The sequence below is a fragment of the Candoia aspera genome, chromosome 1 (genome assembly GCF_035149785.1).
Source record: "Candoia aspera isolate rCanAsp1 chromosome 1, rCanAsp1.hap2, whole genome shotgun sequence".
NCBI lineage: Eukaryota > Metazoa > Chordata > Lepidosauria > Squamata > Boidae > Candoia > Candoia aspera.
In genome coordinates, this window is record NC_086153.1 from 249,158,542 (window position 1) to 249,177,145 (window position 18,604).

General features: G+C 38.7%; 1 protein-coding gene across 2 annotated transcripts in view; it reads right to left on the bottom strand.

The window, feature by feature from the left end:
* SBF2 (SET binding factor 2) overlaps nucleotides 1–15,979 on the bottom strand; it is a 266,379-nt gene extending 250,400 nt beyond the window's left edge. For both annotated transcript variants that reach the window (XM_063289456.1, XM_063289454.1), the window contains exon 1: nucleotides 15,766–15,979. In XM_063289456.1, coding sequence (XP_063145526.1) covers nucleotides 15,766–15,820 — 55 coding nt within the window. In that variant the 5' untranslated portion in view covers nucleotides 15,821–15,979. The remainder of the gene's footprint in view (nucleotides 1–15,765) is intronic.
* Nucleotides 15,980–18,604: the final 2,625 nt, after the last annotated feature.

The window sequence follows — 18,604 nt, forward strand, 5'->3', positions numbered from 1 at the left end:
CTATTTGAGCCATTTTTCCCTAACTACATCAAAGTGATGTGATGTAACCACTGCATTTTTGACTCTTATTTCTCTGATACAAGATTTTTTTTCACAAATAATTACCCATGATTTAAAGAAGAGAAGGCAGGTTGTCCTACATTCACTGAGAAAAAAAAATACCCCCTGAAAATAAACAAATGGATGGAAGTGCAAATGGCTGCAGATAATCCTTCTTATAATACCTAAATACAGAGGAGCTCCTCTTTTTCCTTTCCTTCACTCTCCTCTCACCTGTTTTCCTTGACTGGTCCTCCAATCTGTTCACCTCTTTCTTTTCCATTCCAGTGAGTTACCCTTTCCTCTCACCTCATGGCCACTGTTGGTTTTTTTCATTCTTCTTTTTATTGCTTCTGCCCAAAGGAGAGGAGTGTGCATGTGTGTGTGTGCATGTACTTAAAAATGAGAGCTTGTGTGTGTAAAAGTTGGGGGTGAAGGAGACACAATGGTTGGTATATACAGATAGGGAATCACTTAATTTTATAATGGAGTAACTTACTAATTGATTTTAATTAATAGTAATTAATTCAATTTATATGATTTTGGGGGGGGCTCTGTCCTTGCCTTTTAGAGTTTAGTTTAGGTTCTGACAGGTGTGTTTACTATGTATGTATATACATTCAGTATATATACGTACATGCATACATACACACACATATCTGTATTACAAGCATATAGATATATAGATTTAGATAGATATACAGTAGATATGCAGTAGATATAGATATATAGTTATATAGTTATGTAGATATAGATATATAGATATAGGAGATGAAATCTCCAGAACTGGTTTCAGCTGCAGCTAGCAAATCTAAACCAGCAAGATGTATTGCTTTTGATTTTTTTGCTATTTTTCCTAGGTGAAATATCTTAATTCAGAGACACCTTCATGCGGGATAAATATGTAATCCAGTCCTTATACCATATTTAAAATATAATTAAATATATGAACCATCTTGGTAAACAATGTTCAGTCATATGTCACAAACAAAAGCACTAAGATTTATTTTAAAAAACAGTATCTGACACAATGTTCATTTAGCAAAGCAGTTTTCATTAATCATTTAGGTCAAGCTCAGTTAGGAAGGCAGCATGAACTAGTTACACACAGAAAGCACAAACAAATATAATTACATCTGGCTCAAATATGTATTACATAAATCACCCATATTTGCCACTCTTGAGATTATTGGGCTTGATCTGAAGACTAACCCACATAAATACAGATTAAACTTAGATACCCTTAAATTGAAATGTAGCATATGTTTTGCAAAGTATTTTACTTTACAATTTTGTTTCTTCAGCTTGCATAAAGTTTGAATTTTAAGGTTCACTGCAATAGGTCCTCATGTTTCACTATATGGCAGTAAAACAATCAGTGTCATGATCACACTCCCAAGTACAGAATATAAAGCCTTACTAATAATTCAGTATACCAAGAACAGAAGTTTCTTTTATATTAATATTTTTAAACTTGCAAGCATCAGATATGCTTTTTACATGATTACCCATGATAAAGACAGGGCAACTGTTACTTAAAAACTACACACAAAGAAGCCCTCTCCCACTCATACATAGTAATGATTTTAAGAAATTACAGCTATTTAAGTAACATAGACTTGATCTACCCTCTTCTCGTTCCCCTGTGAAAAATATAATGCCTTCCATTCAATGCCTCTACTAAGTGGCATTGGGTATATACTATTTTTTTAAAAATTAAATGATCTTATCAGGAGCACCGGTTATTTTTAACAGTAGACTATTCTAAATATTTTTGGAATATATTACTCAAACAATTAGAGGATTTACAGAAAATATGTGAAAAAGGAAGCTTCCTATCTTCCCATAACTGAACAGGTGCATAAATACCATCAAAATCCTACAGACCACCAACTATCTGCAATATCCAACCTGGTGCTTCCTGCAACATCAAGATAATAGGCTTCAGCAATATTTTTATTATACAGTGCATTATTATTTCTTTCAACTCTACAGCTGCAGAAAGGCACCTGAACAATAAGCTACCTTGAATACTGTTTTTAACACAGTCAACATCTTCCCTCCTTTCTCCTCTCAAAGAGAAAGAATGTTCTCACAAAGAGAAAGTTAACACTAGCAGTTATATAAATATATGCCTTTCTTGAAAAAAATATTTTGTCCATCATGATTATACAATGTTTACAAACAATTTTCCATGTTCAGCCAATAATGTCATTTTTGGAAAAGACAAGGCATATACTGTACCTCCCCACACCCCACATCCCTTTTTATACTCCAGTGAATCAGGAAAGCGTCTGTCTGACCCACTTTGGAATATTAGCTTGTTTCCCAGGGCTTAATGTATGTCAGTCCCCTATCCCTAGGTTCTTGCATATTTCCATCAAGATCATCTTCCTTACTCTCTACATGTAACATGGCTGCAAAGTTTTTTTTTTAAAGGCAAATGCAATGTTAAGCCATGTCAGATATATAGTTTCCAAATAAGTAATACTTGCATTTTATTCTGCATTGACCTGCCCCACCTTAAGTAATGTGTTCTTTCTGGGAACCCCACTTTAAGACAAACTGGAACAGATTCAGATAGACAACAAGGATAATTGGAACTAGAAACAAAGTTCAGTGAAGAGAAAGAGAAAACAAAAGTCCTGGGAATGTTTAGCCTTAACAAGAGAAAACATACCTGAAAAAATACTACATAGGAGACAAAGACTTGTTCTTTTATCAGCCCAGAGGGCAGGATGCAAAATAATGGATTTAAATTACAGGTAGGTAGATTCTGGTTGAATGATTGGAACCAATTCCCAGAGAAGTGGTGTGCTTCCCTTGTTGATTGTGTCTGTCTCAAATGTTTTAATTTGAATTACTGCACTGAGCAGGATATTAGACTTGATGGCCACAGTCTCCACCTGCTCTTTCAGCAAGAGCCACAAGTGCAGTGGGACCCTCAGACTGTGAGTCCATGAACACAATCCCAGCAAAAATCAAAGATGGCACAGTCTTGGAATCAATCAGAGTGTCCCATGACCAGGTCTGAACTCAGACTGCCAAAATAATCCACATTCTCCAGGACACTCTGCAACTGCAGTCCCACCATTTTCTCAATAATCTTCTCCCAAAAAAGAAGGTTAGAGATAGAATAGTAGCTGTTCAAGGTTCTGGTTACTCCACTTCTCTCTTTCAAACAGGCATTGACTGTAGCCTGGATTCAAATCTCAGTACCCTCCCTGTCTATTTTAATTAGCCAGGTGGGCAGGAGTCTAGCTCACAAGTGGCAGAACGAAAATTGCAGAGGACTCTGTCTACTTCCTCAGGATCCAGATAAAGCTACAAGAGGTCACTTCTGCCAGCTCAATAGATTCTGTCCATCAGGTTTCTAACTTGGAGCAGATATGAGCAATTTTATCCACAAAATGTTTGGTCAAACAATTGCAACTTACACTGAATAGATCTTCTTGCCCATCCTTCCCCAAAGGCTCTAGGTCATTTCAACAGTGTAGCTAGTTGGCACTCCATGGATGCAATTAGGATGGAGAAGTAATTACACTTCACCACCCTTATCGTCACACAGTAGGCTTGAACCTGGGCTCTTACTTATGTCTGGTCACATTCATTTCTCGTTTTCCACTAGTGCCACTTCAGGTATTTCTTTACTCACTTCATTTCACAAAACGCCTCAGTAAATCAAGGTGCTGTATGGATTGGCAAGTGAGGAAAAGCCGCTTGGGTTGATCCTGTCAAGCGCCCTAGTTGCCTCTATATTCCAGTGGTCAACAAGGCACTTAACAGAAGCACCCTCCAGATCACTGGAGAACTCTCCCGAGTGCTGTCATGAAACCTCCTGAATTTATCAGGCATCTGGGACAGACCATCTTAATAGATCCCTCTTCCCTGCAGGGGATGATAAAGTCCCCAAGAACCAGATCATGACACATATGCTCCAAGGGGAATACCAGATCTAGAATTTAATGTTTCCTAGGAATTTGTATACTAAGCAAAATTCTCTCAAGTAGTTTTATCCCCTTATTTTGATACAAATGAAAGAAGACCTAGCTATAGGGTCTAAATTCCTTAATTCTTGTGATTAGATGAATTTAACTCTGAAATTGACTAACATTTTTAAAGGCTTCTATTTTTATTCCATTCTACTTTAAGTGAATTTAAATAACATTAATTTCTCCTGGCTGGAGCATCCTTCAAGGTTTTCACTGTGTAAATTATTTGATGTAAAAAGCAGATATAATTTTCTATACTTTAAGGTTATAACAATGTTTATCTCAGTTTCAGATACCAGTTGGAATAAGGAACTTCAAAATTCAGCTCTCTTTGGAGCTGAACTTGAAACCTGTTATCTGACCTCTTTGAAATCCTGGAAGTATTGAGACCTGTGTGCATTCAAGGATTAGTTTCAGTACTGGTATTAATGCCGCAAGATACATATGGAATATATTGAGCCATATATAACATTCTGATCTTTAACACTCACAAAGAGCTTACAGTATGGGATAACCCCAGTTTTAAAATAGCAGTCAAGTCTATTTGGAAGGAGCACACCAAGCCTCTCATAATGTTATTAATTTGAACCAATTTACTTCTGATGATGAAAATGTAAATGTCCTTTGAGGTCACACATGGTCAGCCCAATATAGCCATACAACGGAACTTATATATTATTTCCAAATTATATCCTTTATTCTACAACACAATTTTTTTTAGTAATCCTAAATCAAGGAAGACTACAGATTTAAAACAGAGAGGAACAAGCATAAAAATACATACTAATGATTTTATAAGCTCATAAAGCACATAGTGTAAACTATAGTTTCCAGTTTACATCCATAACTATTCCTTAAATATTGTATATGTCTATGTTGGGGGTAGAGCCTCATGTGGTGCAGAGTGGTAGGCGGCAGTATTGCCACTGGAACTCTCCCCACAACCCGAGTTCGAATCCAGAGGAAGCTGTATTCTCTCTTGGGCAGCCGGCTCAGGTTGACTCAGCCTTCCATCCTTCCGAGGTCGGTAAAATGAGTACCCAGCTTGCTGGGGAAGGTGACGACTGGGGAAGGCAATGGCAAACCACCCTGCTACAGTCTGCCAAGAAAATGTCGCAAAAGCGGCATCTCCCAAAAGGGTCAGACATGACTCGGTGCTTGCACAGGGGACCTTTCACACACATGTTGGGGGTACACTTAAAATATGCCCATGTAAGATATTTATAAAAATATAATTAATAATTGTCACCAATACATACTATATCATATTATAACCATCTAAAATGCAAAAAAATACATGTTTTAAAAATGATAACTATTCTTCATTGAATGAAACTGAAAAATGTAATCCTCCTCACAGAGTAAAAAACCTCTTTTGCTCTCCCAGCTGTTGCTCAATAATGTAATTGTTTCATGTAATATTTTGTCATGAAACCCTTTGCTTATTTTGCATAATGTATTCTGATTCCAATCTTCAGGATTCTACCAACCCCGCCCCAAAAAGCATTTCAAATCCTGTGTAGAAAAAAGAAAAACATTAGAAAAGTCAAGGAAACACTTTCCCTTACAAAGAAAGTCTGTGCAGGAAATTAACAATGTTTTCTAAGAACTGTAAACTATGTGTAGACCTACTGCATATATCTGCCTAACTTTCAAGAATGTGGAAAGAATCTGAGATATTCTTATACAATAAAATTTGACACTCTCTTACTCGGGGATTCTCGGTTTTTACTGAACAAGCTTAACTTCCAATGTTCTACCTTATCTGATATCCATCTTTTTTTTTCTCCAAGATCTAGGAAGAGCAAAAGTGAGAAGCAATTCAATGTTACAGTTTAAACAAAAGCACTTCTCATATACATGTATTAATAGAGGCAATTCTCATATGATGTAGAAGCCATATGATATGATATAGAAGCCATTCTATTACAAAACAGATGTCACACTTACATGTCATCCTAAAAAAAGTACATTTACTTGGTTACTGTTTCCAGTTTCAATTTTGCAGTAAGTGTTGCAATATTCTAGTTTTAAAATAAGAGCATGTAGGGTTTATATAACAGATGCAGTTTGGGTGGAAAATAAATTTCCTCAAAAAATACATAGTATTAGGCAATTGTGCTCAGCTACTGTATCAAGAATACATCCTTAGATCTACATCTGTATACAATACTATAATAGGCAACTGAGAAATTACAATCATTTTTTACATTTCTGAAACTGAGAAATATCATCAAAAGAGGAGGTACAAAACACCTTCAGATATGTGGAAAAGACTTTCTGCTATGTTACATCCATGGACATATGCACACATACATTTACTTTGAAGCAGGGACTGAATGTTTACTCAACCTCAGATTACCATGTTTTCTGACAGAATTTTGATTTCAGTCATTGACAAGATGTTGAACTCTTCCTAATCAGATTTTGATCAAAATTCATGGATTTATTCAACCAGCTCATGGCATGCAAATACAAGGTGGTTTTGGTCTCTATCAATAAGCAAAGCTGCAGCCTCTAAGCACAATTGCAACAACATTGTTTCATTATTTTTTATTTTATTTATTTATTAAATTTTTATCACCGCCCATCTCCCCCCAAAAGAGGAACTCTGGGCGGTTATTATACTGAACAACTGCCCTCTTCGTCAACATTTTGGCTCCACATAAAGTTCAGTACTTTCCTTATATTGAACAGTCTCACTGTCTTTACAAATTGGGAAGTTAAATGAGTTTCCGGACTATACGCTGACAAAATGTGCATGTTCCTTCTGGGCATTAATTTTAAGGCCAAACTGGCTGTGTCAAATATTTCCTGTTATGAGGAACACATTTTGCTTCTCTCCACGGCCATGGAAATAGTTTAAAGAAAGCATTACAAAGGTTATTTATAGTTAATTTATTTTGACACACTCTAAAAGTCTTGCATTTCAATAGGAAATCAATTAATCTTTTTTTTTCCAGGAACATCAAGAAATGGAATATGGACACAATGTGATTGCCTGCTGATGGTAATGTCAAGGCCAATTTTAAAACTTTTCAAATACAACCCTAGTCATATGACAACTTTTAAATATTTATAGCTTAATGCTGCTATACTTATACAGTGTACTTACTGTATAAGAAATGCTGTGTGGTGATTTGGCTTACTTTGCTCCTTTTAGCACTTCAACCAGTCCAAAAGCATTTACCACTAAAAGTACAGCTTTTGAGTATGTGTCCTAGCACTATGTACTGAAATTAGAAAGTATAGAGTGAACCAAGAAACTGTATGATACTATCACTGGGCAGTATTCATTTATTCCTCCTCTTCAAATCTGAAATAATACTACCTAACATAAGAGCATTTACTGAATACAAAGAAAAACTGTCAAGTGCTTTATATACTATACTGATCTACTTAAATACTGGCAAAACATAAAACCAATAGGAAAAGCTTGCTACAATAAAACATGTATTATGCCACGTCAAAGGATATGTAAGTTTGTCACAGTGATGTAGACTCTCTGTTGGTTTCCTTGCAAACAAAGCACGTAAACCTCTGGTAACTATTTCAAATAGCTTTTTTCCCTAAATCACCTATTTTAAGTATAATTTCCACAATTAATATCTACATAAAATTGTGTGAGAATTTCAACCATGTTTAGTTTGAAACAACTGTACATATAGAAGCCCAAAATATTTAATGAGGCTCACAAAAAAACATGAGTACTGTTAGAGGATTGGGAAAAGAGGAAGTTTCTCAGTCTGAGACCAATGCATTGTCTATTTCCACTGAAGGAATGTGGAGAACTCAGATATTCTGTAGCCTCAGGGGAAGGACTAAGAAACATAAAGAAAGAATTGGATTGGATGGAACTACAGACAAGGGAAATATGGCAGCTGGATATGAATCTGCTTCTATACAGTAATGACAGTTCATCACTGTCAGAACCGATCAGTGTTTTTCCTGGCCATTATACCTGCCTGAAATAAAACGTAATTTTCAATTTGGTCATATATGTCCCTGAGAAAGTTGCTGCAATTATATTTCTGAACTGCTGGACCTGACAAGTATGATCAAAACTTCATAGAATCAGAATTGGAAGGAACCTCAGAGATCACATACTCCACCCCATTAGTGCAGGATCAACTAAAAAATGTTCACAATAACAAATGGAAATCAAAAGGGAAAGAGTGGAATGTTTCCCATATTCCTATTTATCTTCTGTAAATATCTGTGTATTTCCCTCAAGTCCTACACATATTCTAGCAAACAACATACGGGAATTATTGATGCATTTTAAAAAATATGACAAAAAAAGTATTACACTTCAGTTAGATTTTGTTGTACTCACTGTGCCCACATCTTACCTAAATTATTTAATATATTAAACCACATTTATAAAACTTCCAAGGGAGGTATGGTAACTGAAGATGGCTCTGCAAAAGTGGCAAAGACCATGGAACTAGTGAGTTGACTGGTTCCTTGGAACCTCTCTGAATAAGGAGAGAACAGGAGATCGCCCACATGTGCTCCAGACAGCTTCTCCTCATGAGGACACCGCAAGACTTTTGAAGAATGGAATCAGAAAATAGTAGCCACAATATCAACAATGTCAGTAATGATGTCTGCTTCTATGGATAGACTATGTCCAAAAGATGTCATTGAAGAAATGACAGATTTAGAACAAATTATATCAGAGAAGACAGAGATAGTATCAAAAGTGGATTTACTACTGACAGGCTAAGAGAATGATTTAGAAAAGGATGTTTCACTGGATCTACAAAAGAAGATGTTTCACTGGATCTACAAAAGAAATTGGGTGAGGTTTTGAAATTTAAAAGGGAAATACAAATGACAAACCAAGAGAGTGACCTATATAATTTTTTCCTAATGGATTTACAAGAGTCTTGTTAAATCCTTGAAGAACTCTGTGTGATGGGACAAAGAAGAAATGAAGAGAAATCAAATCCTATGACAATATTTGAAAGAACTAAAGATTAAGACGGTTAGAAGTAAAAAGAAGGAATATAAAGTTGATCAAGGTTAAAACAAAATATGTTGTTACTTCTGGCTACTTTATGGGCTTTTTGTTGAGACCAGAAATGAAAAGCTGATGTTTTATGATTTGTTTATAGATAAGAGATGGAATATGAATTGAAGAGATAAATCTTCGTAACTTTAGAGAGGGTGAAGTGTTACTAAATTTGCTTATACTTGTGATGAAAGTTGGAAGTCACTTCTTTATATATTTCTTTTCTCTTTATTATATTCTTATTTTTCTCTTATTTTTCTTTTTTTCTTGCACTTTTTACTCCTTCTCTCTATTCTCCTTTCTTTCTTTGACTTTAGTTTGTATTAGATTTTGCTATTATAATTAAAATTCTTAATAAAAATTATATATTAAAAAAGCACATTTATAAAACTTTCATAGCAATATTCATTCCCTAAGATGATAATGAGGTCTGTCACACCATCATCCTTTACACATGTTAAATTATTGCCAATGTGCTTCAAAACCAACCATGACCTCTCCACATTATTTCATCATCTGCAGATCTCATGCCTTTCTACATGGTACTATCTGTATGTTTATGAATCACACCTCACAGAGAGCATCTTCAGCCAACCACTGCAGAGCGCAGGCTATCACAGACAATGCCAGCCAGTCAGAACTCACTTTGTTTCAAACTGGCCAACAACTGAGAACACTGTTCTTAAAGCTTCTAGTTCTCCTTTCCCCTTCCTTCACAAAAAGAAGAAAATATATTTCTAGTATTCAGGCGCACATACAGTTCATGCATTTGGTCACATGTATTTATATATATTTGTCAATTAATGTATAAAAGATTCTTCTTGATAGGCTGCTTCAGGACAGTTGCAAAAGAAAACCAATTTTTTAATATATTAAAAATGCACTGAAACATCTAAAAACTCCTTCTGCTTACTTGATGCCAAATTAGTGTTGTAGAGTACTAGTGAGTTCTATGAAATGTGTTATCCCAACAAATTCATAAGAGCAAACCCCGTGAGAGTATTTTGCATCACATCTCTACAAGTTTGCAAATAAGTTTACAGTTTAAGTTTACAGAGCTGGAATTCCATGGTTGTAGTCTGACATCCAAGTATTAATCAGGCCCAGCCCTGCTCAGCTTTTGAACCTACACAAGTTTGTTCAGTTGCTACCACCTAACGCAATCCCACAGTTTAGATTCTAAAATTTTATGGAGATCTGTTTTTTCCAAGTTCAATGAATTTCAAACCCCTTCTTTCTTTCTAAACAGTCAATTCACAATTTTTTCTTCATATTACTAAAAAGCAGCAGCATTCAATGAAGCTGCACAGTAGGAAATTCAGGACAGGCAAAGATTACTACATTTTCCCACAGTAGACAATTAAATTCATTTTTTCAAGATGGATAATGACACAAACCTTTAAATGGGATCAGGCAGTTCCATAAAAGATAAACTTATTAGCCAAAAGGCAGATATATCATCTCCATTAAGAGAAGCAGACAGTGTGCTTTTGAACTTGAGTTGCTATACAACTGGATCCATTCATGACATTCTACCCCATAATTTAGACCACGGGTGGGCTACACACTGACCAAATGCAACCCCAAGTACCCCTTTTATGGATCCCAGAGCCCCACACCATAGGAGCAGGGCCAAAATGTCTCTTAAGGTCTAAAGCACCAATTTCATCCCTTACCTCAAAAACTCAGTCTGATTTTTTACTGTTTTCATGCCTATGATATTATGATGTCCCCAGCTGTACTACAACACCTTTAAGAGCAAAGAAATGTAAAACATGGCTTTTGGCCACAAGAAAGCTGCTCTATGACACAGCCAAAACAAACCACTGATTGCTTAGTCCTTCTTCCTGACTACTATCACAACCACCCTCAGGGTACTTGACTAATGACTCTGCCCTCCCTCTCCCCATTTTTTTTATACACCACTTTTTTAAAGGCCATGGTGCCCTGACTGAGGTCAGAGTCACAGTGTACCAGGGAAAATTAATCTTCTTCCCAGGCCCATCTCTACTTTAAAGAACCCTTCCCCACATGCCAGTAGAATGCAGTCAAATCAGAGTAGCAGAGACTAGCCTACAGAGCAGGAATGGCTGCAACTTGCAGCTACTCCTGCCAATTACAGAATTTCTATATGCAAGGAATATGACTTGTGATTTATTCCCACAGACTGGTTTTGGTGGCACATTAAGCCATGGCTAAGATAAGTAACTTTACTACAAGCTATGTGTGACAAACCTCTGTGGTATAACAGGACCCCCCAAAGCATCTGATAAATTGATCTCTTGCCAGTTTTGTTTCCCAGAAGAGCTTCTTCCATGAAATTGCATTTATTCAAAGGAAAAACTGGTAAAAAACAGACTGCACCTTTATATTTCCATCAAGGTTCATTAGGAGGATGGATTTAGCCTCTAGCTAATTTCTGATTCCCTGGCTAAAACCAAGACATCATACTTGATGTACTATCCTTGACCGCTGCTTCCCAAAGAGGCTGGCTTTCATTTATCCTCCACTTTTTTTAAAACTAAGGATAAGTGCACAAGGAAAAAAAATAAAAACAAAACCAGAAGAAAAGTATAGAACAAGTCAGGCCTGCCTACAAACATCCAATCAAGATACTCAAAGCTCTTTCTTCTATTCTCTCTACAAGAAAGCTATCTTGGAACCCAAGATATTATTCAAGAAGGTAATAAGTACCTACTTTATATAGGCTGACTGTATTGATTTTGTTTGGAATTTTGTGTATTAGATCAATGCCTTCCCTTGTTATCCGGTATTTTCCATTTTCCCACAAGACTTCTTTCTACATTTACAGACTTGGCTTAATTGGTTTGGAAGGGAATCTCATTAAAATCTTAGCCACACACAAGACTGCACAATTACATTGCCAGATCTGGCATAAGATTTGTTGAGTTCTATAATTCTGGGCTTTGGGTGGGAAAATCCAAAGCACCTTCCATTCTGTTTTCCTAGAGGTGAACAGAAGGGAGAAGTCTTCAATGGAAGGGCTAAGAACTCCCAAGCTGGACAAACTAGCAGGTATTAGAAGGTTCAGGCTGATCAGGGTGAACAGTCCATTGTAATTATCTTTTACTGGGAAACTTTTAAAAGAATGGGACTGTCAGAGAGGTGTTAAAATATCCACACTCCCCATTTTTAACACCATTGCTCCAGATAAGTTAAGTTTGGACAACACGCTAGGCCTAATTTTAATACTTATTAGCATATCATGGGAACCATAGTAATCTTGTCATCTTTGGAGGCCTCATACAGAGATCTAATAAGTCTTTGTGGAAAACAGAATGCTAAATTAAAATGACTTTTGATCTCACTAGATGGAACTCTTATTATTTAATGTACGATGGGCAGCAGTACTTGACTTAAGCTAGAAATCAGCTTAAGTGTATTCGGACTAACGTAAGATCTACATTCAAATAACACTGAAGAGCACTGGGTCTTCATGTATCAGCTAGGAACTGTGAAAGACAGATGGGATCAACAACTAAACCAGTGCAAGACTGAAGTGCAACAACTAAACCAGTGCAAGACAAACTACTGTTTGTGCATAAGTGTATGGAATGTAGAACAAATTCCCAGTGGTATAATATGAAAGCATGGACATAATAAACTTCATAATGCTGGAATCTCACTAGGAAAAAAAATCTGATTAAGAAAGGTCAATTCTCTATGCATCATGGGATTGCATGTGGGATAAAGGAATTTGGAATAGACAGTGCACATTTATTCTTTTACAGAAGGTCTCTCTCAAATGGTTTTAATTACTGACTCTAAAAATACACAAGCGTGCAAAGGGGAATTTAACTGTTTATTTGTAAAAATTTAAAGTAATAACTTGAAAGTACATTTCCTTCAAATCTACCATGCATCTGATAGGTTATTTTATAAGTCAGTGCCAATATCTAGAGAGCAAAATCTATATTGAGTGTAGTTCTTTATAGAACAAACTAATCTGCCATGAGAACCAGTCTGGTGTAGTGGTTAAGGTACCAGGCTAGAAACCAGGAGACCGTGAATTCTAGTCCTGTCTTAGGCACAAAGCCAGCTGGGTGACCTTGAGCCAATCACTTTCTCTCAGCCCTAGGAAAGAAGCAATGGCAAATTATTTCTGAAAAACCTTGCCAAGAAACCACAGGGACTTGTCCAGGCAGTCTCCAAGAATCGGACATGACTGAACGGATTAAAAAAAAAAACATCTGCCATACTAATCCTGTATTTTCGGGAACATACACTTTTAAAACTTCCTTTTGCTCAAACCCTGCTTCACGAAACTGAATAATTTCTTAAATATTTTCAGGCCTAAAGTTGATAAAGTGTAATTAATGCACTCTTTAATAGAAAGAGACAGAACAGACAACTCAGTCATAATGTGCATGTTTTAATGCAAGGTTGAACAAGTTCAATATACATAAAAAGACTAGCTTAAAGAAATTGAAGACAGCAGTGGAAAGAAAAATAGAATTTTCTTGAACATTTGGGCCTACCCTGCCTACAAACTACAGGCAATTAAACAGACATCAAATGTTCCCTCAAAAGAAATGTCATACTTCTGTTAATGTATTAGTTAATATAGTATAATTTTAAGTATAAATGTGCATACTGAAATCTTTTTTTAAATAGTATGTCTGAATACTGTGGTGCGGTTTGTCATTCCCACATACTATAACTACATTAGTTTTCTAATTAGCAGTTTAAACATAAGAATCTAATTTGCTTTATTAATAAAGTATAACATGTTATCTTTTTCTTCTACACTTTACTTTCTTCTTCCCATGCTAAAGTGCAAGCCTGCCAGCAGGAGTTCCCTTATACATTTTTAATTCTGTGCACTACTTACATCTAAAGTAATTTGTAAATAATCAAATTATAACTATAAAATAAATATACACTATCCCACCACACACTGTGCATATGTTGTGATGCACTTGTTATCTTTAAATGCTCTAACACTATATTATGAATACAACAGTTGAAGGGCAGCAACTAATAAATGAGTGAAAGTAGGATTGCTTGGGGTTAACTAACATTGCCGTATAGTAGTGTTTCTTAAACTTTTTTTCTCTCCAGACCCCAAAAGAGCTTTTGTTTGTATGAGTTATGTTTATCAATATTTACCATATTAAAAATTAAAAATGACGCATTGGCTGCCACTGCCACCTCTCATGATTGTCTGATGGGATTTTAATACTGTATTATTTTTCAGCATAGGCTGGCACATAATTTTGATTTCAAGGATCCCTGAGAGGGTCTTGGGGGACCCCCAGGGATCCTAGGACCACACTTTAAGAAACACTGCTGTATAGTATTGTTGCTGCTATCTTGCAATTTTCCTAAATATTTGCTTTTTGACTCCTGTCTCAATTCTTTGAACATGAGTCTTTTTAAATCTTGTATGACTTTTTTAAAGACAGAGAAATAACACTAACTCAACATTCCATGCCACACCTCCCTAAAATTACCATCTTCTCTGAAGTAAGCTTAGCTGTCTATCACATACAGTATTTCCATAAGAAACTGTTACTCTAAGTGCATTATATCCTGCTAGATCCTGCACTATTACTGTATGTAGAAACATTCATAGACAATTCACCAAACCACATTTGCTTCTTAAATAGCAAAAAGAAAAGTTGTAAGAAAAATATTAGAAGAACAGACTATATCTACACGAAAGACATAACAAATCTATTCAGATTCTATGAAACCTAAACATCTTTCTGCTAAACTACTTATTTTTCCCTTTAATATCAGTGCTCCTTTTTGGAGCAGACCTATAAATATAAGCACACTTCTTCTATATCCTTATTATTTTATTTATCTTTTATTTTATTTTTGTTATAAGAACCTGGACCAAAAGCTCACTTATTTTCCAGATTCAAACTCTCCCCGCAAATTACAACTGACTGATCTTTACCACCGGTTATACCTGCATTGGTCATGTCTCAACAAGTTACCCACGTTTCCTCTATTTCTTGGAGTCAACTAAAGATAACCAACTCTCACGTGGGCAAACAAACCGAAATTACTACTGGATGTTAACGCTCGTGATAACACCGACGAGCAGAGCACTTTCGTTCTAATGTTTATTTTTCTCCCAGTGCTGGGGAAGGAGGAAGACCGCCCTGTTCACCTGGCGTAACCTAATACACAGACCAGTATGTCATGAAATCGCTGGGGAAGAAGCTGCTACAGTACTCGTGTTTTCACCTTCCTTGCCAGGTTGTCAATAAAATCCTCCCTAGCCATGCCGGGAAGCCAAACTGCCCCCATCCCTGTAGGAAAGCGATGGGGGGGCCTTTCACAGGAGAAAAAAAACGCCCCCCTACATCTCCACGTCCAAATCTCAGGAGGGAGAGCCAGCTCAGTCGCTGCTGCTGCTGCGGTCCCTGTGCGTCAGTTGCCCAGCAAGTCTTCTAAGGAAGAGGACTGACACTCACACACACACACAGACACACGGACAGAGCACAGCACACGCACTCCTCCTCCCTGCCAAACCCTCAACCCCGTGAGAGGGAGCCCAGCGCTCGCCCCGGCCATTCCTCCACCCTCTCCACCACGATCCCCTCTCTCCACAAGGGGACCTTCCTCGCCGCCTCCCCTCCCCACCCTGGCCAGCTGGCCCCCCACGCCCAGCCCCGTCGAAAAGGAAGCCCCCCCCCCCATGCAAGGCAGAGACAACGGCGTATTACCCATAGCCACACCTACCTGTCTTCTCATGGTCGTAGCCCACCACAATGAAATAATCTGCCAGGCGGGCCATAGCCGAGGAGAGTCCGGCTCGGTTCCCGCTAGCCTCGCCCCAGCTACCACTCCCGCTGCTGCTGCTCCGGAGTAGCTCAGCATCCTCCCTTCAACTCCTCCTGTCCTGCAAAAAGAGGCAGCGGCGGCGGCGGCGGCGGCAGCTCAGCCATGTTGGACAGTCAGGCTCCTGGTGCGCCTGCGCGGCCCTCATCCCCCTCCCCTCCGGAGAGCCGCTGCCGAGCGGCCTCGCTGGAGCCGGGCGTACGGGGGGGGCCTTTCACGGGAGAACTTCGGAGGTTTACGAGTCTCGCGCGCTGCGTCCGGGATGGGAGGCGCCTCTGCTCAGCCTCGAGAGGGTCGTTTCTTTGCCCCTCGCCCCGTTAGGTTCCCGTTTGAAACGGCTTGCGATACATAATTGCTTTGTATGGGTTTGCGTTATACCGCGCCCGCAACCCGAAAACGGAAGGCGCTCTGAGAAATAAAGCTCAGCCAACCTCTTCAATCAGATGCTTCCTTCCTTCCTTCCTGTTCCAGAAGTTGAATAGAAGCCGTGCTTTTGGTAGGCGAAGAGAGCGTTGGAAACGCAAGCCGTTTATTGACACCGTCGCTTTTCTAGGTGCAGTCCGGGGGAAATCAGTTCGGCTAATTTCCGTAAAGACTTACTCTCGAGTAAAAAAGTTGGGGCTATACAAAAGCCCAGTTTAGAAGGACGCTAAATTCCCCTCCTGTCTTTTGGCGTGCCCCAATTTTCTGTCGTTGTGCACGTGTGAAGTGTGTCTTGAAAAATCTGTTTGTTTTTTAATGAATCAATTGCTATACTCGAAGGTGGTTCGAAAAATCTCGTATACAATACATGAGTTGTGGAATACAATTACGACTTCCAAAGACAATGGCATGCGTTTGAAGGCTAGACAGTTTATAAATACCAAGTCTTTGGGATTCAGTTATTATAAGATTGCAGGTTATAAAAGCAAGGCACCTAGCCTTCTTATGGCAGCATGCTTCTCATGTGTTGCCTGTAATTAGCACGTTACTTTAAAATATCAATAAGCCAGAAAACGTGTCACTTTAGTCTTTTTGCAATAGACATAAACATCATTTTTACTGATTCTACAGAAACCTGTTTCAATTTCATGTAGCTCCCTAATTCTACAACTTACTGTGACATTTTAGATTTCTAATTGCCCCCATAACCGTATTTTGAAAATGTCAAGAAAGATCACACATCTCTGGGCAGTCAGCTTGAATATTTTATTTTCATAAGAGGACTAATGTTCTCTTCCCCACAAACTACTGAAGTTGTGTTAATTGCATATCTACCATTTCAGTCATGTTAATGACTGAAATGCTGTTTCATGTGAAAAACCAGTGCCAAGAGATTTGCAGGAAGAGGCAGATGAGTTGCCCTTCATAGCCTTTTGTACATGGCTCACTTTGTAAGAAAAAAGTTATTTATCTAAAACAGAAAAGTGTTCAGGATCCTCAAATAGTTGGAATATTCATTTGGAGTTGGACTCTGATGGGGCAAGTCTTAATGAATTGCCCAGGGAACAGTCTTGTGATGTTTTCTGGACTGGGTTTGATTCTGTTATACCTGAGGAAGTGGACAAGTTCCTTTTGTCTGTTAGTCCAGCCACCTGTTTGTTAGATCCTGACCCCTCCTGGGTTATTAAAGCAGCCCCAGCCGGGTGGGGGGGGGACACCAGGGATGGGTTCCTACGGTGGTTTCAGCCCCTGAGAGAGGGGGTGGTCCCACCAGTCTTGAAGGAGGCGGTGGTATGCCCCCTCCTCAAGAAGTCATCGCTGGACCCTTCCCTGTTGGAGAATTATCAGCCAGTTTCCAGTCTTCCTTTTTTAGCAAAGCTTGTGGAAAAGGTGGTTGCACGACAGCTACAGAGGATCTTGCAGGAAACAGATTATCTGGATTCAACTCAGTCTGGCTTCAGGCCAGTGTACAGTACAGAGACAGTGATGGTCATACTTGCTGATGACCTTTGGTGGAGCTGGGATGGGGGCGTGCATCTATCCTAGTGCTCCTTGATCTCTCAACGGCTTTCAATAGTGTCGACCACAGGATCCTTCTGGACCAGCTGCAGAGGTTCAGAGTGGGAGGCACTGTGCTCCAGTGGTTCTCCTCCTTCCTCAGCAGTTGGTTCCAGTCGGAGTTGACGGGTTGTTGAGATCGTGTCCATGGCCCCTCGTGTGGGGCGCCTCATGGCTCGACACTTTTTCTCTCCTGTTCAATATCTATATGAAACCACTGGGGGAGGGGGGACTTCTGCCAGTTCAGGGTGCAGTACCATCAGTATGCTGAAGATACCAAACTCTACATCTCTACCCCAAGTGGCCCAGGTGAAGCTCTCAATGTACTGACCCAGTGTCTGGAGGTTGTTCAGATCTGAGTGGGGAAGAACAGACTTCAGCTCAATCCTAACAAGACTGAGTGATTGTGGCTGTTTGGACCCTCTGGGTCAGGGATGTCACCATCTTTGGTCTTGGATGGGGCTGTGCTTCCCTAGTCAAGACTGGTGTGCAACTTGGGAGTCCTTCTGGACTCGCAGATACTACTTGAAGAGCAGGTGGCAGCTGTGGCCAGGAGGGCCTTTGCACAGGTTCATCTTGTGCACCTGTTGTGCCCTTTCCTCGATTGGGAGGCCTTTCAGACAGTCACTCATACCCTGTTCACCTCACAATGGGATTATTGCAATGTGTTCTACATGGGGCTGCCCTTGTGGATCACCTGGAAGCTACAGCTGGTTCAAAATGCAGTGGCGCAAGCAATAATGGGTGCCTCTCAGTGTGC